The sequence below is a fragment of the Dasypus novemcinctus genome, chromosome 9 (assembly GCF_030445035.2).
Source record: "Dasypus novemcinctus isolate mDasNov1 chromosome 9, mDasNov1.1.hap2, whole genome shotgun sequence".
NCBI classification, from domain to species: Eukaryota; Metazoa; Chordata; class Mammalia; order Cingulata; family Dasypodidae; genus Dasypus; species Dasypus novemcinctus.
In genome coordinates, this window is record NC_080681.1 from 7,423,522 (window position 1) to 7,448,497 (window position 24,976).

Genomic DNA, 24,976 nt, shown 5'->3' on the forward strand with positions numbered 1-24,976 from the left:
TAAATAGGATATCTAGTTATCATATCCATGAAGGAGAACCCCCTCAAATTTGTAGATTTTTAAATGGGGTCGCAAAATGCCATGAAAGTCGCTATTATAAGGACTATTATAATAAAAGCAATAAAATGAAAGTAAGGTCTAAAAAAAAGGTTAAAAACTGCACATTTTTTTTTTCAGAATCACAATATTCTCCTTTAAATGCAGCAGCCTTGCTGTCTCACAATTTGAGCTTTCCTGGACAGTACCAAGTATGTTTGTATGATTATCAGGTCAGCCTTGGCACACCTCTCCAGCTATTTATTCCAAGAAAGGCAGGCTCTGAGGCACCCCTCTTCTGCAAGTTGGACATGGTAGGCCAGAACTCCGCAGAGAAGCGGTTTCTGTTTGGACGGTCACACAGGAGAACGGCCAGGGCGCCATCTTGCAGTGGGAATGGCTGGGCGAGCCAGGGCCGCTTCTGCACGTCCAGAGCGCCGCTTCCAGGAGCACCGCCGGCTGCCTGCCGGCTGTGCCAGGTCGGCCTCTCCTCACCATCTGCTGTGTGCCGGGAGGGGGCCCCGTGCCGCTCACGTGCCTCCGCCCCACACCCCCCACACAGCCACCCCGGCTTAGGACACCGACCCTTGGTTAGCCTGACCATGACCCACTGATTTATTTATGAAGGAAACAGAAGCACACCCAGGCCTCAAAGGAAAAAGTGGGTGCAATACCGAAAAGTGAGCCTGCAACATTGCACGGCAGAGTAAGAGCCCCGGGCTGTGGGGGCAGACACACCTGCCGCACTCCTGGAGGCTGGGCACCTTCTTATGTGAAATGGAAACCAGGCTGTCTTCCTCGTGGAGTTCTTTTTTTTTTTTAATATACTTAAAAAAATTTTTTTTTAAGATACTTAGATTTACATAAATGTTACATAAAAAATATGGGGGATTCCCATATGCCCCCCTCCCTCCCCCTCCCACACCTTCCCACATTAACAACAGCCTTCTTTAGTGTGGTTCCTTTGTTACAATTGATGAACACACATCGAAGCACTGCCACTCAGTGTGGATTGTGTTAACATTAGAGTTTACGCTCTCTCCCGCACAATTTTCTAAGTTAGGACAAGATATGTAATTGCCTGTATCCGTCATTGCAGTGTCATTCAGGACAATCCAAGGTCCCGAAAATGCCCCCCTACCACACCTCTTCTTCCCTCTCCCTCCGCTCAGGACCTCCGGTGGCCGCTGCCTCCACCTCGTGACAAGAGTTCTTCCATTGCTAGGCTTACGGGGTTCTTAGGAAGAGAAGAGGCGGCAGGCAAAGGGTCTACCTGCACCTGCAGGGCTGAGTAAAGAGAGGGCCGTTCTCAGAATCCCCCTGGAGGGGAAAGCACGTAGGCACCCTCCCATCTCCACGCCGGTTAGTTACTCGTGGCGTTTGCTGTCGTTTGTAGATGTCGTCAGAATAAACACTAGTGCAGTTTCCTGGCGTTCAGGCCCCGTCCTGTTTCCTAATGTGCACTGTCAAGCGAGCAGTGTAAGCATCAGGGTCTTACGTGCAGGCGCGCTCTCCGGGAGGTGGACCACACTGCCCCCTTCTTGTTTTTAAACGAAGAGCACCACCTATGGAAGGCTGAGCGGTTGGAAAAGGGATGCTGTCCCTCCAGCTCCAGAGGGCAGGGGTCCCTGCGTGCGATTCCTTCCCTGAGAGGGTGGGGCTTACAGGGGACGCGGGGTTCGGGCGGCCAGACTGCAGAGCCACAGGCTCTCAGACGCCGACCTCCATCGAGAAAAATTAGCCTCGCCCCCCAGCAGTCAAATCCATTTTTCAAAAATCCCATTGCGACGATATTTTTAGTATGGAAACAACCTGACCTCAGGACCAGCCTCCCTCCCGCAGACTGTCTGGAGCTCACGAAAGGCTGCAGAGCAGAAGGCTGTGGCTTGTGTGATACAGGCCGTGGGAGAGCAGGTCCTCCCAGCCGGGTCCCAGGGCCGGCAGCCTCAGCGTCCCTGGAACGTGCCGGAAGGCCAGCTGCGGGGCCCACCCAGAACCGCAGGATGGGAAACTCTGGGGTGGGCCCTGCCGCCTGCGTTTCCCCAGGCCCTCCTCTAGGTAATGCCGATGCACACGCGGGGTCCAGAGCTGCCGGCTTAGTGTGAAGGGTTTGCCCCATCGTGGGTTTACAGGCCACACACATTCCCTAAGCACAGGCCTAAGTGTCACTCCTGCAAAAAGGAGGCCTCATTTTTCAGATTAGAAGATGGAGACAGGAGAAGCTGTGACCTGCTCAGAGTCTCCCAACCGGCAGGCAGCAGAGCCAGCATTTGGAAGCAGGTCCTTCTGAGCCTGGGCTCTGGAGGCAGAGGGTCTGGGAGGGAATCCCAGCTTTGTTACTTCCCTAGCTGTGTGGTCCCCGGCAAGTTGGTTAACCTCTCTGTGCCTCCTTTTCCTCCTTGATAATCTTCCACTTCACGGGTTTTTATGAAGATTCAATAAGATAACCTAGGTAAAGTAGTTGGAAGGGACCCGGCCTATAGTAAGTGCCGATGTTCTTGTTTCTTGCTGTCATCGTGTTATAGCACCTCTCAGCCTGTGGGTAGAAGAAGCACAGCTTTGACCCTTAGGTCTCTTCCTTGTCGGTGACCAATCCTGAAGTCAAGTCACCCTCCAGGCGACAGTGCCCGAGGTGCCCGTAAATGCACTCGAAGGCCCCACCCCGAGCTCTTTCCCAAGGCCGCGCCTCGCAGCCTCCAGAGGCCCCAGTGTCCCCTGGAATGTCGTCAGGGAGCCGCCCAGCGCCGCGGCCTGCCTCCTCCGTGGGCACATCACGTGCCGCCAGCTATACATAGCCTGCTTTGTGGGCGGTGGCAAGTGGCAGGAGATTACCGGAGATAAACGTCAGCGCTCCGATTCCACGGGAGGACGAACAGCTGTCCAACCACCCGGCGCGTCGCCAGCCGGTGCCAGGGCCAGTGGGTGAAACGGCCGTTTAACTCCTGGCGTCCGTGGAGAGGGCAGGGTTACAGCCAGGGCGCTTTTGATGGCCTGATTGGCTTCTTGGGATGTCTCAAGGGACGTTCCCTTCGAGCAAAGGCTGGTGACATTTTCCTCCAGGCTCCTCAGTTGCTGATTGCCCCCCCCACCCCAATTCTTGACCCTGCGGAAAGTAATTCGCACTCGCCTCCCTGCGCTAAGCGATCACTCCCCTTTCCTTCTCCACCCCACTTCTTCACTCTGACCATGACGTAAATTCATCTCCTCCATGAAGGCGGCACTCAGGAAATGATATGTAACTTCCTTCCTATCTTTCCTGGAATTGGGGCTGATAATTCCTTGAGGGAGGGGCTGGACGTGGAGGGGCCTCCGTAGACATGGGGGCCCTGGCCGAGTCCAGGCCCTGTGGCCCCAGGCCCTGGGGTGGGGCAGTCCTGCTGCGCGGGGAGCGTGCCGCCCTCGCGGCTGTGTTAGCTTCCCCCTTTCGTGGGCGAGCTTCTTGCCCAAGCGCTGCGCACCTGCTCTAACATGTCCTTGCCAGCCACTTGACGCCCCGGCGCTCTGGCTGCCCCCCAGCTCTTCTCTAAAAGGTCACTTTAAAAGTTCTGACCCGAGACACCACATGGGGGTCCCACCTCTCCTGGCCCCCTGGAACACTGGGCATGTCCACTCTCTCTTCTGGAGCAGGGGCTCTTCACCTTGGTTTGTTCCACGGACGCCTTTGCCAGTCAGGTGAAAACCACGGACCCCTTCTCAGAATGGAGCGGCTGATAGTTTTAGGATGCTCAACACTGGTGTGTCCTTACATTAAATATTGGGATTATTCAAAGTTACTTTTTACAACTTTCCCATAATTTCAATATCTGATAACCTAACACGGTTCCACATCTGTTCAAACGGTCATTTTTGGCACACATTTAGAAATTCAAGCTTCCCCACGGTGTCATAAAACCATCTCCGCCATCCTTACGGACCTTTAGCAGGCAGTAAATCCACTGCACTCAACATGCTACATCAAAACAAAAATCACGCTAAGTCCACGCTCTACTGTGTTATTTAATAAATATATCACACCTGCACCTACATGTCCCCACAAGAATAGAGCTCTTTTGAATTTTCAGTTCAAGCTCACGGACCCCCTGACATCTTTCCACAGACCCCCCAAAGACCCTTGGTTAAGAGCCCCTGTTCTTGAGGCTCTCTCCTCCCATGACCTTGGAGTCATCCTTGTCTTCCTCCTACTTCTCCCCCAGCTCCTCTCCCGCCCCCTGGGCTCTTGCTGTCTATGACGCAGCCAGTCCTTGACGTGTGCACCCTCTGTGGGTGCCTTCTCTGTGCCCCCTCCTCTCTGAACATGTCACCCACTCTCACATGCACAGGTCCCCCCGCAAGCTCTAGGGCAGCACCTCCAGTTCTTGGCTGGCCTGGCATCACCGTGAACTCATTGCTTCTCATCCCAAGCTGAGAACCTTGTCCTCATGTCTGGCATGTCCTCCCAATACCAGCTAGTTTTGCCCTTTGCTTTGTTTCCTACTTGGAGACCCTTGGATCATCTTCCTCCTCCTCAACCGTGACCTTCCTCCCTTCTCTCACCAAAGCCAACGAAGGAGAGGTCTGTCTGGGTCTCTCCTTGTAAGACCACCTGCATAAATTATTTCTTCTCCACACTGCTACTGCCGTCATCTGAGACTCGAGTCATCTCCCCCCCAGACAGGGCATCAGTCTCCCCACCGGCCTCCCTTACTTTCCACTCTTCTTCCTACCTGTGTGGCATTTGCCTTGAGATCAACCCTAGCCGAGCTCAGATTAGTTATATTGCTCTTCTCCCCAAACATGTCCCAAATGAGAACTTCTAGTTCCAATAGTTAAAGTCCTTCGTCCCCTTTTACTAATGTGCCGTAAACACAGTACTGCTTTCAGCGCCCTCTCTAAGCCCTCTGCCCCCTCAGCCAGCGTCTTCTCCACACCCTGCACACCTGCATCATCGAACCTGTGCGCACGCCATTTCCCCTCCCTGGGAGGCTGCTGCTGCTCTCCTCCGTCCATCCGCACGCTCCTCTCTCCAGGTCTGGCTGGCTTCTCTCCCATGCAGTCTCCCCATCACTTGTAACTAATATTTCTCAAGATCTGCTCTGCCCAGGTTCTATGCTCCACAGTAGGGGTTGCATGGGGGTGGAAAACAGGCATGGGCCCTGCCCCCATGGAGCCTGTAGACCATCAAATAGACAAATAATCATATGCGTGAGTATGTAACTATGAACTGCAAGAGAATCATGAAGGACACATCACAGGGTGCTACGAGCAGGTGTAAGAAGGATCCGTGACTTAGCTTGCCAGTCAGGGAGAGACTTTGGAGAACCTGACATTTAAGAGAAGACGTCTAGGGTAGTAGGAGGTGACAAAGAATGGAGAGAAGGGTCTTCAAAGTACACGGAGCTTCCTGGTGAATTAGAGTAAGCCGTTCTCTTCAGGCAGCTGCCCCTGCGCCAGGGCCCAGGGCTTGGGAGCAGAGCTGGGGCTGAGTTACCTTCCTCTGGGTTAGGCATGTCATGCACTGAACAACCTGCGCAGATGTATGAGGTGATCTTGTACAAAGGCCTGAGGCAGGAAGGAGGTGCATGCTTGGAGGAAAGAAAGAAGAGGGCATTAAGAGGGGGCGTGGCACCCAGTGAGGCTGGAGAGGGAAGGGGCCACAGCAGGCCTGTTACGGATCGGAGACTTCATCCAGAATGCAGTGGAAGAGAAGCCTCTAGATCTCCATAGCGCCTGTTTTCTGTCCTAGTCCTTTAGCACTTACCATAACCATTTAGTATTGTTATTTCTTATTAGCTTCCTCAGGCGGCCATGCTGTATCTCCCTAATTCAGTCACAAGGGCCTGGAAGTTGGGACGTGTCTTATATATTTGGCTTTAGCACGTGACCTTGAAGATAGCAGATCCTCGGTAATCCTTGTTCTCTTTCCATTCCAATAATTTAAGCTTCGGTATTTTGAATTGGCCTAAGCTCCAGAACCCTATCCAGCTGTCATAATATTAAAGAAAAAAGAATCTAACATTTACTAAGCACTTACTCCATGCCAAGAACTGTACCAAGCACGTTACAGGGGTTATCTTACTCTTCAACCAGCTGTGTGAAATAGATATTGTAACTGTCCACATTTTACAGCTGAGTCACAGCATGGGCTTATGACTAAGTCAGGAACTGAGGTCTCTGATTCCAAAAAATGTGTTCTCAATAACTGGATATACTTGCTACCGCTACGCCATTTACTCCTTCAAAGATGAAGTACACTTGGAGCCCATCGTTACAGGGATAACCATCTAATGAAAGAGCAGTAAATACCTACATGGTGCAAATTTAAAAGAGAGTAAGGATATGCTAGCCGAACTATGTGTATTAGCTACATAATTTTTTTAAAAAGCTCTTTTTGTCTTGGAAGAATCAGCAATGGTCAAAGCAAATCCTAATGTTTCTGGAAAAGATAAGCATTGCACCAATGCCCAGGAATCACCACACAACTGTCTACAGGAGATGGCCCTGTCCCCTGGGAGGGCAGCGCCACTGGAAAGCGCACGTGGAAATGACCAACCAACCAGACAAAATCAGCAGTGGAAAGATTATTAGTCGACATCGCACTTAGGTCTGAAAAGAGAATTCTGGGAATTCACGATACTGATGCTGGCTCTACTTTTTTTTCATCTCCTCCAATCTGCGACTCTCAGTCACTATACTTGGTTGCAATTGCTACTCCCCCCATTTGGCCCACAAGCCCTGGGAAGGTGAAGTGCTCGGGCCAGTCCACCCACTCATCCCAAGTAGGTGAGCTTCTCCCAGCAACTGTGCAAGGCACAGAAGAACCCCAGAGTGGGGGAGGGAAGATTCACCGCAGAAGAGACTTAATCCACAGCTACAGACATTACAAAATAAATGCCGGAGTGCGGTGTCCCTGTGACAGCCTCCTGGAATTCACAGAGAGGAGATAGCCATGAGGGCTGATGTGAAGGGAGCTGGAGCTGGGCTGCAGGGGAGGGGAGAAGGCAGCACTGGGGCAGAGAAGAGGGTGGAGCACAGGCAGGAGGAAAGTGTGAGAGGTGAGGGGGTCCTGCCGGCCTCCTGGTTCTGGGGGCGCCGGGTAATGTCAGGCGTCACCCTGGAAGGCTCCGGGCTTCTCCCACGCGGTCCCTATGCCCTCTGCGGTTACTGCCAGGCCTGGCCGCCCTTGGCTTAGGCCCCTGAAGGGTGCTGCTGGAAGGGATGACAGAGCTCGAGTGGGGCGGGCTTTGGCCTCGCGGGGGGACGGGGGCAGGCGAGCTTGCCGGGTGCTGCAGGGAGCGTAAGAGTGCCAAGGGGCGGCGGGCAGGTCTCGGCTAGCCTGGGCTCCTGGCCCCACTGTGGTCGCCGGCTCTGTAAAGCATCCGAGGCAGAGGGCAGCGATCGGCTGTGCTCAGCTAAACAGGAAATCAAGAAACGGAACTGAGTTCATCTGAGAGAGTACCTTCCACTCACAGACCTTCAAAAGTCACGTACGTTTCAGTAAGGTAACTAGCGATGCCATGCTTTCCATGCCTCCGAGAGGCACACAACGTGCATCCACCTAAAACCAAACAACATGTGACTGTGTTTGCTTAGGAGAGGGCAGAGTTAAATTCTCCTTAATCCTCAGGGTTAATTTTAATTTCTTTTTTTTTTTTTTTCATGTACCGGGGGCCCAGGATTGAACCCAGGATCTTGTATTCGGGAAGCTGGCGCTCCACCACTGAACCACATCAGGGTGTCCTGAGTTGGTTTTTTCATTTGTTTGCTTGTTTTTTGTTTAGGAAGCACTGGGAATCGAACCCGGGACCTCCCATCTGGGAAGCAGGTGCTCAATTGCTTGAGCCACGTCTGCTCCACCGGGTTAATTTCTTATTTCTTCTCCCATTTCTTATACTTTCACTATTATTACCGCTTGTACGCCAAAGGTAGGGGGTCAGGAAAGCCCAGCGGGCTCCACGGGCCGCAGTGGAAGAGCACTGGGCCGTATCACGCTGGGAGGAACTGACAACCACTTAGAGCTGCGTTTTTCAGAACGCGGTGTGAGACCTGCCGCTTCAGAATCCTGGGGAGTGGTGCTGGGTTATAAAAATGTAGCTCCCTGAGCCCCGCCCCGCTCGGCTCTCAGCTCTCCAGTGCCAGAGCCCAGGAAGCTCCATTTTAACCAGCACCCAGGCAAAGCCCAGGAACCGCGGTTAGAAGCGCGTACCCTAGGAGCAGGGAAACTTACACCCCAACGTTATTCAATCCCTGCATCACTGACTTGGAATGATAGATCAGGCAACGCTCTGAAGTTAAGTTTTGACAGCTCCAAGCAGGACAGAGCAGCTTACACCGAAAACCAGAAAATGCATTTGAAAATGACCTTCTCTGGTAGATTAAATTCAATAGACTAAAACCAGGTTTGCGGAAAGACTGGCGTGTAGAGGCATCGCAGGAAAGCTCGAGATGAGTCATAACATAAGCACTGACGGTATGCCTTTCATTCTAAACCTTTCCGAGTCCCAGCTGAAATCCAGGAGGAGGGAAAGCTGCAGGGGCAGGTGTGTGTGTCATTTGTTTCCTGGGCACCCCACCCCCAAGCCTCCGGGGACACTCTGAGGAGTGGCTCTCCGTGCTCTCAGCATTAGGGGAAGGAGGGGGATTAGGAGCCACAGACAAAGGAGAATCTGAGCAGGTAAGAAGGTGCATTAGTCAGCCAAAGGGGTGCTGATGCAAAATACCAGAAATTGGTTGGTTTTTATAAAGGGTATTTATTTGGGATAGGAGCTTACAGATACGAGGCCATAAAGTGTAGGTTACTTCCCTCACCAAAGTCTGTTGCCACGTGTTGGAGCAAGACGACTGCCGACGTCTGCCAGGGTCCAGGCCTCCTGGGTTCCTCTCTTCTTGGGGCTCCATTTCTCTCGGGGCTCAGCTCCTGTGCTCCCTCCACAAGGTCAGCTGTAAAACTAGCAGGCAAATGGCTCCTCTCTCTTCCCACAGCCTCTGCCTCTAACAGAGCCTTCTCTCCTTCCTCACATATTTGCTTCTCTGTGTGTTTGCTTCCTGGTACTCCAATATCAAAACTCCAAACTCCCTTCACTGCATTGCAGTTTATTTGTGAGTCCCCTGCTCGCCCAGGGGGCATCCTACTGATGTTGCCCAATTAAAGCCTCACTCATTATTTAATCAAGTAAAAGTGAAACCTTTGAATCCAATACAATTTAATGTGCCCAGAGGAACAGACCAGTTTACAAACATAATCCAATATCTATTTTTAGAATTCATGAACACTCTCAAACTGCTACAGAAGGCTAGGGAGGGAAGAATGAAGAGGCAAAGGGAGACCTCAGAGAGGTTACAACAGGAGAGGAAATCCAAGGGAAGAGCCAGGGGTGTTGGGAAAATGAAGGAAGACATGGGAATAAGGAGGGAAATGAATGAAGTAATCATGGGAGAGAAAGGAGGAGGATCTATAGCGTGGATTGTAGCGTCAAATAGACCCAGGCTCTAATCCTGGTTCTACCATTTCCTGTAGGTTCACAATCCCTTAGCCACAGTTCCAAAGTCCTAAAGGCCCTGGAAACCAAAAACCCATTTATAAGTTTACAGGACGCTTACTTGCCTGTGAAAACTGACCTGAATTGCTGGGAGATTCTTTTTAGTTTTTTTGTATCCTGCTTAGTGTGAATATGAATAAGTTCTGCTTTAGAAATATTAGTGTGTTTGACACTTCCTGCCCAGACCATGATCAGTTATGTAAAATTTAGTGTTTGTACTATATTGCCTTTGTAAAACCAGAAGAAAAAGAAAACAACACAACAACCTGAATTCTGATATACAGTGGACTCTGAGGGTTTTGGATAAGGCATTGTGGGTCTGAACTTGCATGATGGTGATCAACGACTTTGCCCTCCATTCTTCAATTTCCTTTTCTATAAAATGGGGGCAGTACCAACTCCAGGGCCAGGACTTGCGAGAATCCAGGGCACTCAACTTAAGGAGACACTCACTCTCAGGTGCTGGTCCTGCACTTGCACAACCCTGAGAGTGAGCGCCTCCTTAGAGTTTTGCACCCTGGGGGCCTTGCTTGCCTTCCCTAAGTCCTGGCCCTGAAGAGCATCGTAGCATCACTGTGGTGTTAAATGAAATGATACTCAGGAACACAGATTCCAAAGTAGGGCCCACTGACAAGGTAATGAACTCCAGAGCCATCTTCCATGACCATAGAACCTGTGTGTCTCCATAGCCCTCAGGAGCACCAGTACCTGGGGTTGTATCTCCTGTCTCTGGGATCCTGCTGAGGCATGTGTAAGCACAATCCTTCTGATGACCTCCTGACTCTTTTTTTGAAGACTCTTAGCCATGTAAACTTATTTGTCTTTACCATTTCCCCCTTTTATTCAAGGTCTTTTTCTAGTTGCATCACCAGTTAGTGATTGGTAGAAATCCCTCGGCACCAGGGAGGCTCATCGCCAGGAGTCATGTCCCATGCTGGGGGGAAGGTAATGTGTTTTCATGCTGAGTTTGGCTTAGAGCGTGACCACATTCGAGCAGCAAGGAGGCTCTCAGGAGGTAACTCTTAGGCACCCTGTAGCTCTAGATCTAGTTGAAATTTCAGGCACACAGACTCATAAGCATCGTCATCAGTATCAAGGGCTCATCATTGGACCACCCTTCTTCGCTGGTCTTTGCCCTTGTACTTGGGGGATTGTTGCTTTCCATTGGGGAATGCAACAGAGCTCCCCTGGATAGGAACTCAGCACTCCCTCAATTGTCATTTATAACTGTAACTACTATGAAAATACCCAATGACTATCTGAACATTTTTATATACCCTATGAACATGCCCTGGAGAACTCCTCCCAACCACATGTCCCCCATCAATAACACCCCACACCAGTTTTTCTCCCCTGACATAGTTGAAACCCTCTGTGGTCCAAACTTCTTAAAAAATGAAGCCTAATATACAGCCAAATTCAATTAGCAGGAAAATGAAATAGTAATGATAGGTTTAAAGATTAGAAATAGAATACATACTAATTTAGAAAAACCAAAAGAAAGTTCAGTGCCTTGTCAGTGGGCCCTACTTTGGAGTTTGTGTTCTTGAGCATGATGGAGTTGGACTCAGATGTGTCCTTTCTACACATGCCTCTTCTGTCACTTTTACTGAACCTGTGGTTGGTGCTGGGGTTGGTGTATACTCAGAAGACTTGAATCTCTGGAGTGGCCATGTCCCAGCTGGGCCCTGAGCCTCAGCAGAGTTGCAACTCCTACTCTCTGGTTCATTGGACTTACCCAGGTCAGCTAACAGGGAGGTGAAGATGGTCAACCACCACACCAGGGAACAGAGTGCCTACAACTGCAAACAAGAAAATCACATCCATCAACCATGTGGAATCTAAGCCCCATCTTGATTTAGAGATGGAGTGGACATCACTATCCCAGGGTCCACAGGATGGAGGAATAAAATACGGATTGGAGTAGACTTGCTGGTATTCTACTATGGAACTATTGTGATTAGTAATGGAAGAAATTGTAACATTGATGTGAAGAAAGTGGCCATGGTAGCTGCTGAGAGCAGGGAGAAGGAAGAAGAGATATGATCTGGGACATTTTTGGGACTTGGAGGTATCCTAAATGATATTGCAGGGCCAGATGCTGGACATTACATATTCTGCCATGACGCCCTGAATGTACTGGGGGAGAGTGTAAACTACAATGTAAACCAAATCCATGTGGTGCAGCAGTGCTCCAAAACGTATTCACCAAATGCAATGAATGTGCCACAATGATGAAAGAAGTTGTTGATGTGGGAGGAGTGTGGGTGTGTGTGTGTGTGGGGGGGTATAGGGGAACCTCTTTTATTTTTTAATGTAACATTTTTTGTGACCTAAGTGTCTTCAAAGAAATACAATTAAAAAAAAAGAAATGACGCATAGTGAATGCTGGGCACAGCGTGGGCACACAATGACGGTAGTTAGTCTAAAAGCAGCCACACGTTAGACCAGGAGACTGTCTTCCACTCCTAGAGGCTCTGTCCCTAGCCATAATCAGAACCTTTTCATCGTCGCTCTCTTTGCTTGCCTGTCACCATGGTTGACCAATCTCATTCCCCCACCTTCAATGTACTAACCACTGAGCAGGCACCTGCTCCAGAGCCTGACCAACTTCCATCTCCAAAACCTCTCATGCCTGAGATCAGTACCAGGTGGTCAGAGAGCCAGGGGGGCTGACTGCTTTTAGCCACAGAGTGCCAGGGCTCGGAGCAGCTGTCGAGCCTTCTTCCCCACTTCCCAAAGAAGGACACTGAAGGACACAGAGGTCGCCTGTGGCAGCTCACTCAGGTTCAGGCTGTACTGATGGTCTCTGGCTCTACAACCTGGGGAAAGAGCAACAGACAGTCTGTGCAAGTCCCTGCCCCAAGTGCTGCCTGTGTCTAACCCAGGGGCTCACCCACTTGGAAGCCTGCTGATTCCGTTTTCTTGACCTTCACCTTGCCAATTTCTAGTTTCCACAGTTAACAATCAAGGGCTGCCCTTCAAATTAAGCAACTGTTCATTAATTTAATACATATTTGCTAAGCACCTACTGTGCACCAGGCACCATCCCAGATAACAAAACAGACAAAGTAACTCCACTCAAAGAGCTGACATACTAGTGGAGAGAGACAGGTAATACATTTTAAAAACCAATAAATGAAAGTGGTTAGTGCTATGAAGAGCAAAGCAGGGAGGCTAGAATGGCAGGAGCAAAGTGTACAGGTTCAGTGTGTGGGGAGGAAGATGCAGCCTTGGAATAGTAGGAGGTATATCGGTCTGCCAGGCTGCTATGACAAATATCACATGATGAGTTGGCTTACACAATGGAATTTATTTTTGCATGGTTTCAGTGGCCACAAGTCTTGCTTCCTTCTGGTTTGGTAGCTTTCTGGAGGGCTGGCAATCTCTGTGGCTCCTTTGCTTTCCCATTACATGGCGGTGTCCTCTCCTTTGTCTTTTGGGTTCTCGCTGACTTCTGGCTTCTGGCTCCTCTATGGCTTTCTCTTTATAAGTCCTCTAATAATAAGATTAAGGCCCATCCTGATTCAATTGTGCACACCTTAACTAAAAATATCAACTTCAGAAGGTCCTATTTGCAATGGGTTCATCACCGCAGGAATGATATTAAGATTAAAAACATGTTTTTTCCCCCTGGGGTACAGAGTTCAGTTTACCATAGGAAGTGAGGCCAGATAGTATGTGACAGGTCACATAGGACCTTGGAGACCACAGTATGGAATTCAGGATTTTATCTGAGTGAGATAGGAGCCATTGGATGGTTTTGAGCAAGAACAAGGACATGACATGTCTGACTTGTATTTTAAAAATACTCTTACGGACTTCCAATTCCAGAAAGATGCAGTAGATATGGTTTTCCTTATCTCCCCCCACCAACTAAGAACAACTAGAAACCTTATATATCATATATAAAACAAACATAAGAAAACTCTGAAAGATGTAAAGAGGCCTCATATTACAAAAAATCATATTACAAAAAATGACACAAGATGAGTTCCCTAGGATTTCCTTTTGCTTCATGTATCTCAGACTTAGAGCTGAAGAAGGCAGCAACCCAACTCAAACAGGGTAATAAGTGCAGACAAAAAAGTCCCCAACAAAAGCCTGTTCTCTCTAAGCAAAGAAAAGAGGCAGCCTAGCAAGACAAACTTTTAGACAATAACCACTCTCTGAAAAGCTGTGGCCCCACCCCTTCCTGCCAGCAAAGGCTGGTGAGGAGCCTGGACTTCCTTAAGGCTGTAACAAGGTGTTCCAACAACCCAACTGGGATGGTGTCAGAGAAGGTCAACTAGACAGCTGGGATTTCATTCATGCCTACCCTGTGGTGTCAGTGGAGACCATGGGGGGGGGAGGGTATCAGAATTCATACCCCCGCCTGACAGTAACAAAAAGCCTCCCATTAATTGGGTGCCAACAGAGGTTAAGTAGGAAATCTGGACTTCTACTTCTCCCTGGCAGTAATAAGGCAGCACCCTACCCTTTCCTCTACCAGAGCATTGCCAGAGAAAACCAGTTAAAATGAATGGTTTAAATAAGATCCAGAGTCACTGAACATATACAAAAACGTCTAGGTTTCAATTGAAAATTACTCAACACACTGAGAACCAGTAATATCTCAAACTGAATGAAAGAGGACAATAAATAGATAAAAATATTGAGATGACAAAGAGGTTAGAAATATCTGACAAAGATTTTCAAGCAATTGTCAAAAAAAGTACATCAATCAGCAATTACAAACATGCTGAAACATATGGAAACATCATCTCAGAAAAGAAATAGGATGTCTCAGCAAGGAAGTAGAACATGTAAAGAAGTACCAAATGGAAATTTTAGAAATGAAAAGTACAATCACCATTGCTAAGAGCTCAGTGGATGGACTTAACAGCAGAATGAGGGGTTAGAAGAAAGAATCAGTGAAATGGAAGGTAGAATAATAGAAATTGCCCAATCTGTAAAACAGAAAGAAAATTGAGTTTTTTTTTTTTTAAAGGGAAGAGCCTCAGATGCCTGTGGAATTATTACAAAAATATAACATTTTTGTCCTCAGTCCTGAAAGGAGAAAGAATAGTAGGTAGGGCTGAAAAAATACTCAAAGAAATGATGGTTGAAAACTTCCCAAATTTGGAAAGAGACTACAAGTTTGACAAGATGGAAATGTAATTTTAATAAGCAAATATTACTATCTTATGATGTCTCTGGTAGCTTCCTCACTCTATTTCTATTTCAAGCCCCTGTCAACCAGATGGCAGGGTTATATCTGTTATTGAGGGTTTCCCTACCTCCTCATATCTGAGTTTCAATACAGTCTTTCGCTTGGTGTCATCTTCTATACTGGTGTCCGCCCAGAGTAGTTTTCAGCCATCTGCCTGTGGAGGATACTGCTGTGTCCTCCTCACCTTTGGGGATGAGGGCTCTCTGACCCCTCTCTGACCACTCCCCAGCCTCACCCCGAGACTGCATTCCCTACCACATGACACTCATGTCCACCCCGGAGACCCTCTACTACCTCTTCCTCTCAACAGGTTGCAGGAAACCTTGAGAAGCCATTTCAGGCCTCAAGGGACATTCCTCCTCCAGAAGAACGGGGATAGGGGAACTTGAGGGCTATTCTGGCCTATTGGGGACACAGACCTTTTTTATGCTAAGCTTCCTTAGCCTATCTGGTATCCTTTCATGCCCCACCCCTCCCAGGCTCACCTGGTGTCTGGGCAGCATTCAGGGCCAGTTTTTCAGGTATCCATGGGTGTTCAAGTACTCTTTGCTTCCTTTCTGATTCTGCTCTCTCCCAATTCAGATTTTATCTACTTCAAGGGCAGAACAGAAGACAGTGTGTGAGACAGTGAATATTTTCTCCCAGATCTTTAATTTTTTGGCCTGATCTCAGACGTTCTCTTCTTGGCTCTCCGCATTCTGCTGAGTCATCCTTCTCTGAGGCACTAAGCAGAGACTTCCTTAGCTGCTGCGTGAATTGGTCGCAGAGTAGCAGGAAGTGTAGAGGAAAATCCTCCTTTCAGTACATCAAAATATTATCCTGTGATATTTCCTACCATGTTTCTGCCTCAGCCACTTAACTCTCTTTTGTGTCTTTCCCTTAAGCTCGTGGCCCAGGTCCTAGAACATAAAGATATAGGCTTTGTGATGGTGGATGCCAAGAAAGAAGCCAAACTTGCCAAGAAACTTGGTAAGTGTGATTTCACATATGTATGTGAAGCAAAAAAAAAAAAAAAAAAAGTGCAGTTGCATGATAACTGGACTATTTTTTAATAAATATAAAATCATCCTGCATATCTCAGTCTTGAGTTGGGGAGGAATTTCATAAAAGTAAATAGAGGCCTGAACTGACACAACTTCACATGAATCATCTGGTGTGTTTTGGCATCAGTCCAATGAAGAGGGTTTCTCCCTGGAGAAACTGATACTGAAGATCCCAGCCTTTCTTTTCAGTTCCCAAAGCAGGCAGAAAAGGCCAGCTTCTTGACCTCTTTACTCTGGTGATCTCCTGAGGGAGGTAGAATCTCTTCTTCCAGTACCTTTTATTTCCTGGCTTTTGGCTGAAGAAGCCAACAAAAGATGGCAGTAGTAGTAGTGACTCTGGGATCCCAGAAGTTTCTAAATTTAAGGCTAACCCCCAGATGGGCACTATCAATGATGACAGGAAGGGTTTAGGTAAGGCACGGTTAAGTGACTGCGCAGGGGAAGTTGTAATCTCCCGTGTCAATATGTCATGCCTAAGTGCAAGTGCACGATAATGTTCTTACACCTATAATACCAAAGAGAGGAAATATATGCAATTCCTCTGATTTTTAAACACCCACACACAGGTTCTGCTCATTGGGCTTTTTCTGCATGGCCAGTGAAGAATGGCTATTAAAAAATAGCAGGAGGTTATAAAACAAGACCTTTGAAGAAAGGTTAATTGGATTTGGAATAGTAAGCACTGAAAAAAAAATACCATTAGTGGTGGTTCAATAAATACCTTCAGGTACATAAAAGTTCATTATCCTAGAGAATTACAGACAACTGTTTTCTATTTTATTTCCAAGAGGACCAGACGTGTTTTTAAAAATTTTAAATTATGAGAGAAAATGTCTAGGTGAGACACAAGGAAGAACTCATAACTATAATAATTATAATGAATTATTACAAATAATTCCTTGAGTTAGTATGAGTATCTCTTTCCCTGGAGATAAATTAAGGAATGTTTTTTCCCCTGGAGCAGGGGAGTAAAGTCTGCTAAATTCTTTCCCTAGAGTTCTAAGTAATTTAATGAGCTCTGCCTCCTCCCCCAGTAGCCTACTGATTCCTTAGACTTCTCTTTTCCCATCACCTTAATGAGAAATTGAAACTTGGAGAATTTCTAGTAAATTTTGTTAGAAGAAACCAGTAGTGTTCCAGTGATCTAAAGTGACCTAAGAGTTTAGGGAGGACAAGCTGAGGCAAGCACCCATAGGAATGGGCCAGTGGGTATTTTCCCAGCAGAGGATGCGATGGGACTACATATCAATGCAACTTTTTCCAGGCTCAGCCTGGAAGACTGAGACAGGTTCTTTCTGTATTTCTGATCCTCAGATTTACGGGACAGTAGTTGGGCTTTGTGAACCTTACGCTTCATCTTCATCACCTTTGCCGTTTGCATTAGTTTGACCTCCCTCAGGTTCTGCCTGAATGGTTTCAATAGCTTCCTAACTGGTTTTACTGAGAACAAAATCAAACAGCAGGACACAGGCTGATGTTCTCTCTGGTACTTTTTGAGAATTGCCATCCTGACTTCAAGGATTCCTGACACGTTGCTCGTTTTTTTGTTTTGTTTTGTTTCTTAAGATTTATTTATTTATTTCTCTCTCTCCCCGCCCCCCTCCCACCCCAGTTGTCTGTTCTCTGTGTCTATTTGCTACGTCTTCTTCGTCCACTTCTGTTGTTGTCAGCAGCATGGGAATCGTGTTTCTTTTTGCTGCGTCATCTTGTTGTGTCAGCTCTCTGTGTTGGCGGCACCATTCCTGGGCAGGCTGCACTTTCTTTTGCACTGGGCAGCTCTCCTTACGGGGCACACTCCTTGTGCGTGGGGCTCCCCTACGCAGAGGACACCCCTGTGTGGCAGGGCACTCCTTGCGTGCATCAGCACTGCGCATGGGTCAGCTCCACATGGGTTAAGAAGACCCAGGGTTTGAACTGTGGACCTCCCATGTGGCAGACGGACGCCCTAACGACTGGGCCAAGTCTGCCGCCGATGTTGCTCGTTTTGACTTACAAATGATGCTCATCAGTGGGTCAGGGGCTCCTCAGATGTGCCCAGGGGCACGGCAGACGCTAGCCCATTCTCCCTTTCCCTGAAAGTTCTGCCTAAGCGTTCATTTGGAGAAAGCAATCTGCAGCTAAATACAGAATTTGAAAACAATCCATGTAAGGAATTAAGGGTGCCATGCAATTGGACTAAATGTGGGCCTTAGTTATTTAACATTCCTGATGGGGGGCATGCAGTTTTCCAGCAAGCATTTGTTAAACCAAAGGTTACACCAAGGTTGGTAGAAGGTAGAAAAGGAGATGATTCAGAATCTGCCCTTGCAGCATTTACCAGCTAACTGGGAAAAGAAGACACGTAGAGTTCAGCTTGAACAGAAGAGCAAATTGTTCGTTCCATCCACAAGCGTATATGGAATGACCCAATGTGTCTAGGCTCTGTGCAAGGCACTGGAAAACCAAGAAGGCAGTGATCCTACCCTCAGAGAGCGTACGGTGATAGTGAACACCCATAAATGGGGCTGAGGGGGAACCAATAAAGACAAGAGCCCAGTGGGCTCAGAGTAGCCTTCTTAGGAAAAATGAGTCCTAAGCTGACACCTGAAGGAGCTGACCATGGTGGGAGGGGAAGAGAGGTGTCACTCCAGGTTTTGGAAACAGGAGAACATAAGTGCAGAGAACCATGCTTTGTGACATTTCCTTTGCTCATCCTTCATATGAGCATGTGGACAAGAAACAAAGGGAATGACACAAGAGATTAAGAGAGCAGTTCTCAAAGAAGTGCTGGTCTACCCAAGGGAGCATACAAGAGATAAGGTTCGCCCTAGATTGTGGAGGGACTTAAATGCCAGGCCAAAGTGCCAGGTGGGCAGTGGAATCATTACAACTTTTAATAAGGAGAATGGCATGCTGTCAGCAGTGTTTTGGAAAATTAAAGCAGTAGTAGTATGGAGAATATATATTTTTAAAATTAAACTTCAGGTGGAATTTTTTTTTTTTTTCCTCTCCCCTTCCACCCTGGTTGTCTGTTCTCTGTGTCTATTTTGCTGCATGTTCTTCTTTGTCCGCTTCTGTTGTTGTCAGCGGCACGGGAATCTGTGTTTCTTTTTTGTTGCGTCATCTTGTTGTGTCAGCTCTCCTTGTGTGCGGTGCCATTCTTGGGCAGGCTGCACTTTTTTCGCACTGGGCGGCTCTCCTTACGGGGCGCACTTCTTGCATGTGGGGCTCCCCTACACCAGGACACCCCTGCGTGGCAGGGCACTCCTTGCACGCATCAGCACTGCGCATGGGCCAGCTCCACACAGGTCAAGGAGGCCCTGGGTTTGAACTGCAGATCTCCCATGTGGCAGACGGAAGCCCTAACCACTGAGCCAAGTCTGCTTCCCTTATTTGTTTCTTGACTATTTCAAATTCAAGTCACACTCTGGGAGTGCCGAAGAGGTGTTATTTTGAGGAAACTAGTCCTGGGTTAATGCTAGTTCAATGATCCTGACCCCACTGTCACATGGGAACTCTAGGCCAGACTTTGGTGAGCACGATGACACTTCCTACATCAGATGACCGTCATTCTTTCTTCCAGGTTTTGATGAAGAAGGAAGCCTGTATGTTCTGAAGGGTGATCGCACAATTGAGTTTGATGGCGAGTTTGCAGCCGACGTCTTGGTGGAGTTTCTCTTGGATGTAAGCACATATGCACAGTGTCCCAGAATGGAGTTATTTGGGCTCCAATACAGGGGGGAGGTAAAACCCCAAACTAAGAATACAGATGCTGGAGAACCTTACCCAGTCTAAGACAGATTTCTCAGGCTTCACATAAAAGCAGAAGCGTGCCTGCATCACAGGATTACTTACTTCTACTGGGAAGCTGGTTCTTAAATTACCTTAGAAACTATTTTACTACTGGCAAATTCCCTTGGCTTTGTTCCAGAGCTGCCAAAGAGGAACTGGGAAGCATGAGAGGTAGATAAGCACCTGAAAATAAGTAGGGAGAGGAGTAACCATTAGCTGAGTTACCCTGAGTCATTCTCAGGGCAGAATAATGAAGAGGTAGGACTAAAATGTCCTCCAATAGTACATTGACTCTCACCCTCAGATCCATAGGCTCAGACAGAAAAACAACACTATAAAATAATTTATCCATGGATAAACTCCTACTTTCAATAATACTGTGAAGTTTAATGCTTATGAACAGAGATCCCTGTACAAATGGACCTCTTGTTGAACATCCATTGCAAAATGGCCGTAAGCAGCAGCTCATACATCATATCCAGTGGGAGGAAATAAAACCCAGGCTTCCCAATGCTTTCTTAAGAGTAATGAAGAGCAATGATGAATTTTCTGAAACCTTTCAGCAAATCTAGCCTGAAGTTTTATTGGCCAGAATTGGGTCACATGCCTGTTCCTGAATTAGAAGCTGGCAAGAAGAATAGGATTATTCCCAGACCAATCAGCTGGATCCTTGATTTAAGGCCAGTTCCTGAAAAGACACTGCTACCGCCCACTGGGGGAAGGGAGGGATGGAGGCGGAGGCACCAACCACGAAATCCACTATGACTTAACTCCAAATCCTGGTTTCCCTACTGGTGAAGGGATAGTCCTCTTATTTGAATGTATTTGTGTGTGTGTTTGTGTGTGTGTGGCATTTCAGCTCATTGAAGACCCAGTGGAGATCATCAATAGCAAATTGGAAGTCCAAGCCTTTGAACGCATTGAGGACGAGATCAAGCTCATTGGTTATTTCAAGAGTGAGGACTCAGAATGTAAGTTGTTGGTCAAGCCCTGCCTGTGAGTCTAAAGGCTACATTCCCAATGAGATATACTATGATATCCCTAAAAAGGATGGGTGATCACCATATCCTGGGTTGGAGAGAATGGAGGGAATCTTCCCTGCACCCTGTGCAATGAAACACATGCTGAAATTATGCAAGCCAGATTGGGGTGGGGGAGTTGGGTGAAACGAACATTAAGGTTGCACCATGTAGGCGGCGGACTTGGCCCAGTGGTTAGGGTGTCCGTCTACCACATGGGAGGTCCGCGGTTCAAACCCCGGGCCTCCTTGACCCGTGTGCAGCTGGCCCATGTGCAGTGCTGATGCGCACAAGGAGTGCCGTGCCACGCAGGGGTGTCCCCCGTGTAGGGGACCCCCACGCGCAAGGAGTGCACCCCTTAAGGAGAGCTGCCCAGTGCGAAAGAAAGTGCAGCCTCCCCAGGAATGGTGCCACACATGGAGGGCTGACACAACAAGATGATGCAACAAAAAAGAAACACAGATTCCCATGCCGCTGACAACAACAGAAGTGGACAAAGAAGATGCAGCAAATAGACACAGAGAACAGACAACTGGGGTGGGGTGGGGGGAGGGGAGAGAAATAAATAAAATAAATCTTAAAAAAAAAAAAAAGGTTGCACCATGTAAGTGACCTTAAAATGGGATGAGTGTTTTACAGTAAAGAGAAAGGCTCTCTCTCCACTTTTCCCATCTGCCCGCCTCCCAGTGAAATTCTCCCCTAAAATGGGGCAAACAAAAGTTGTATCCCTCACATTGGCAGCTTCTATTGTCCCCAGCTGGAGAGATTCTAAGTTACTTGGAAAGCATTTAGAGGAAATTTTGGGCTCAGCAGCTGCAGCACAATATGGAAAATTGCTGGCCAAGCCCACAGCTGACCCCGGAGGCTGCCTGCCCAGTCACGCCCTGTGGCATATTCCCATTGGAATCTTTGTGGCCAGGTCTTGTGTGTGCACAGGAACCTATCATAGCATCACAAGAGCCCCTATTAGGGCTGAGGGGTTAGTGGGTGGAGTCAGGAAGAGCAAGGAGAAGGGACCAGAAGGGTAATGACTTGGGCACATTTTTAAAAACTGCTTTGGCAGCACGGGTCCAATGAGTAAGTCTTTTGCTGGTTGAGAGAGGAAAGCGTTAGAAGGGGAGGGCGTAAATATGAAAGAGAATCTGGTAGCATGAGGACATGTGGGAAGAGCAAATATGGGCTGCTTATGACTATTTCTAGAAACTCCAAAATATTTTGAAATTATTTGCAAAGCTGTTTCTTTACCCCATCTGCCAACTAGCAACCTTAGTTGACTCATCAACAATAATCCACCAGTTCGCTCTCTCTCGTGCCCCAACTTGACCATCTTTTCATTTGCTTCATCAAGACCTCCATTCACAGCGCTTAAAATAGGTATGTTGGGGGGGGGGCGTGGAGCTAGACAAGGAGTTTTGCCTCAGTTCTACTTTAGGTGACTTTATTTCAATTTGAACATTACTATGTAAGTGCTAATGAATCTGGAGTGCCTCCCCTGTCATTTGCTTTTTTTCCTTTTCAGTCCCCACCTCTCAATTTTTTCCCTTCTTTTCCATCCTTAGGGTTTCCCACACTTCCCCTTCATTAAACTCAAGATGACAGATAAGAAAGAAGACAAAGCCAAGATTAGGATTAGAACACCCTTTTTAGTTCCTTTTCTCCCTACCCTAAACTAATAATAATATTTTCCATTTAATTAACATATATCATATGCTATAACCAATGCTCAGAGCCCTATGTAGGTGCCTTAATTTAATATTCACAAGTCTGTGAGGTACTTACTGATATTATTATTATCATTTTAATGATGAGGAAATAAAGGAACAGAAACTATTTTAAATAGTTCACCCACTATCACACAGTTAATGGTGGAGCCAGATTTAAATTCCAGGAATCTGACTTTAGAGTTCATACAGTTAACCACTGTGCTATACTTTTGAGACCTCACAAACTTTCCCAGATCAAGGCACACATAAAATATGATCATGGTTGTACAGTATGTGGTGGTAAATGGGAAGCAATTTGGGCTAAGAAAAATATATTTTAAAAATTTATTTATTATATAATAATACACAGGCACATATATTGCTATATAATAAGAAAATACAAAATAATAGGAAAAACATAAAATATTGAATTGTAAAAACTTCCAAACAAAATAATTTTAGATTTTGTAACAAGAATCTTATGCTTATATCCAAGAATGCATATTTTTGATATTAGATGTTTAATGGCAATATACAAGTCTTGATTGACAGACTTTACGTGCATATCTAGATGGTGACAAATTTCATGCCAGCATACCTCGTGTTTTCCTTCATTGATGAGCATGCTTTTCTGGAGTTTGAACAGAATTCAGATAATTCGGTCTCTAAATTGTCCTTCAAGACTGTGAGCCTTCTTTCAATCTTACAGCTATTACCATTCTTTACTTTGGCAAATGTAAGGTTGATATTTCTTATGATAATTTGATGGATTTAAAATCCTGTTAAACTTTTGCATCTTCCAAGGAAGTTGGGCATGAAGGCACATATCCAGATTAAGCAGATAGCTGTGGACGCAACTGTGGAGAGAGCATGGCAAAGAACTTCTTGGGGGAACTGAGCTAATGATTAAGAATGCCACACTGAGGGTATCTGGAGCTAAGAGTTATCCAGTGTGAAAAACCTGGAGAGATGGAGAAGAGAGAGGATAAGTCTAGTGGGCTAGAAGTTGGGATAGTTCAAGGGTCTATTCCAGAAAGATAGCTGGGGTCAGACTGGGAAGGGCCAGGGAGGAGCTGGTCAGCGTCCAACAGGACATGGGGGATGAAACAATTTGGAGATCACTGAGTTCAAACGGAGCAGAAGACAAGCTGCAGTTTGGGTGAGGCTACAGGGCAACCACCTGATTCCACCCTTCTTCATCCTAATAGGGATACAGACTGGCTTCCCAAGAGTAGAGGGGAGGCTCTTGACGTAGGGCTAAGCTATTCTTTCCATCAGGGTAAGAGTTCTTGAAAACGGGCAGAGATTCACCAGGAACGTGGACAGGGAAGGTGGGAACAGGAGCCTCTGAATAAGCCACTGTTGCTTCGGGCAGGGAAGGCTTAGGTAATGCTTTAATCATTCCACTTCCTTTACTCTTCCCACCTTCTCTCTAGTTTGTCTCCAAATTCTCCCACCAAGCACCATCTCTTTCCCTTCTTTTCCATTCTCTACCCCAACCATTGGGCTATATGCTATCTTTTCTGACTACCTAGTTATTTTTATAAGGATGAGTTTGTGTGGGTGTGTATCAGTATGTCCAGGCTTCTTGTTAGTCCTTTAGCCCCTCTCTCACCTGTGTGTGCTGCACTTATCACTTCTATAGTATCACATTGTGCTGTAATCCTTTTGAGATCAGTATCCTTGTCTTACTCATCTTGGGATCCCTTGGGTGAGCAGTATTCTTGAAGTGTTTTTGGACAGAATATTAGAAAAGTTTGCATGTTACCAGAATTCCAGCAAAAGCTTGGACCTATGGTGATGAAAGATATGGGATTTTATAAAATGGGGGGAAAAAATCCAAACCTTGTTAAAAAATGAGTGATAGGATCATTGACTGAGGATGATGGAATTTATTCAGAACAACAAAGCCTTTCCCGTTTCAATCATCGCTATCACCATTACCTTTACATCAAAGGCTTACACATGAACAGCTTTACCAAGTGCCTGTCTAGGTGTAGCAAGGCACAGCATTGCCACATGCACGTGCTCTCATACCTACCGTGGCCAATTTGGGCTCCAGCCTGGGACCAGAGTCAAGCTTAGGCTTAATTAACTTACACAAAAAGAGGAAAATTAAAACTAGAATTCACCAACACAAGTACTCCTGAGATTACTTTACAAACTGAGGTGAATTTTCTACTTACTAAGGGCTCATTTATGTATCTCTATGGGGCACAACTCTAACTAGCATGAATTTGAGTGAAGGGCTTTTTCTTTGGAATTTTCTATTTCTTTTTCTTACCTTTGCCCTCTCTTGTTTTGCTCCCTTTTCTCCTTTCTCTCTCTGTTTTCTTCATTTTCTCTTTTCTATCTACCACTTTCCAAAAAGTGTGGTAAAGAGTTCTTCTCTTGGGTAACTGAATGCCAGTCAATTCAGACTCCTTGAGGAAAACTGAGTTTAAATACTACTAAATAATTATCTATCTAAATAATATCTATTAAGTAATTATGCAGCCAGGATTAATTGGCTCCCCACTCTCTGTACATTATTTATAAAGAGGAGTTTCTGGAGTGCACATCTTGAAAATGTCTCCCCCTTTCATCTTTTCCCTCTTAGATTACAAGGCTTTTGAAGAGGCAGCTGAACATTTCCAGCCTTACATCAAATTTTTTGCCACCTTTGACAAAGGGGTAA

General features: G+C 46.8%; 1 protein-coding gene across 1 annotated transcript in view; it reads left to right on the forward strand.

The window, feature by feature from the left end:
- CASQ2 (calsequestrin 2) overlaps positions 1 to 24,976 on the forward strand; it is a 68,896-nt gene that overhangs the window by 13,932 nt on the left and 29,988 nt on the right. Inside the window, exons 2-5 of the mRNA XM_004462940.5 lie at positions 15,648 to 15,732; positions 19,369 to 19,469; positions 20,437 to 20,548; positions 24,899 to 24,972. Of these exons, the coding sequence (XP_004462997.2) occupies positions 15,648 to 15,732; positions 19,369 to 19,469; positions 20,437 to 20,548; positions 24,899 to 24,972 (372 nt within the window). The remainder of the gene's footprint in view (positions 1 to 15,647; positions 15,733 to 19,368; positions 19,470 to 20,436; positions 20,549 to 24,898; positions 24,973 to 24,976) is intronic.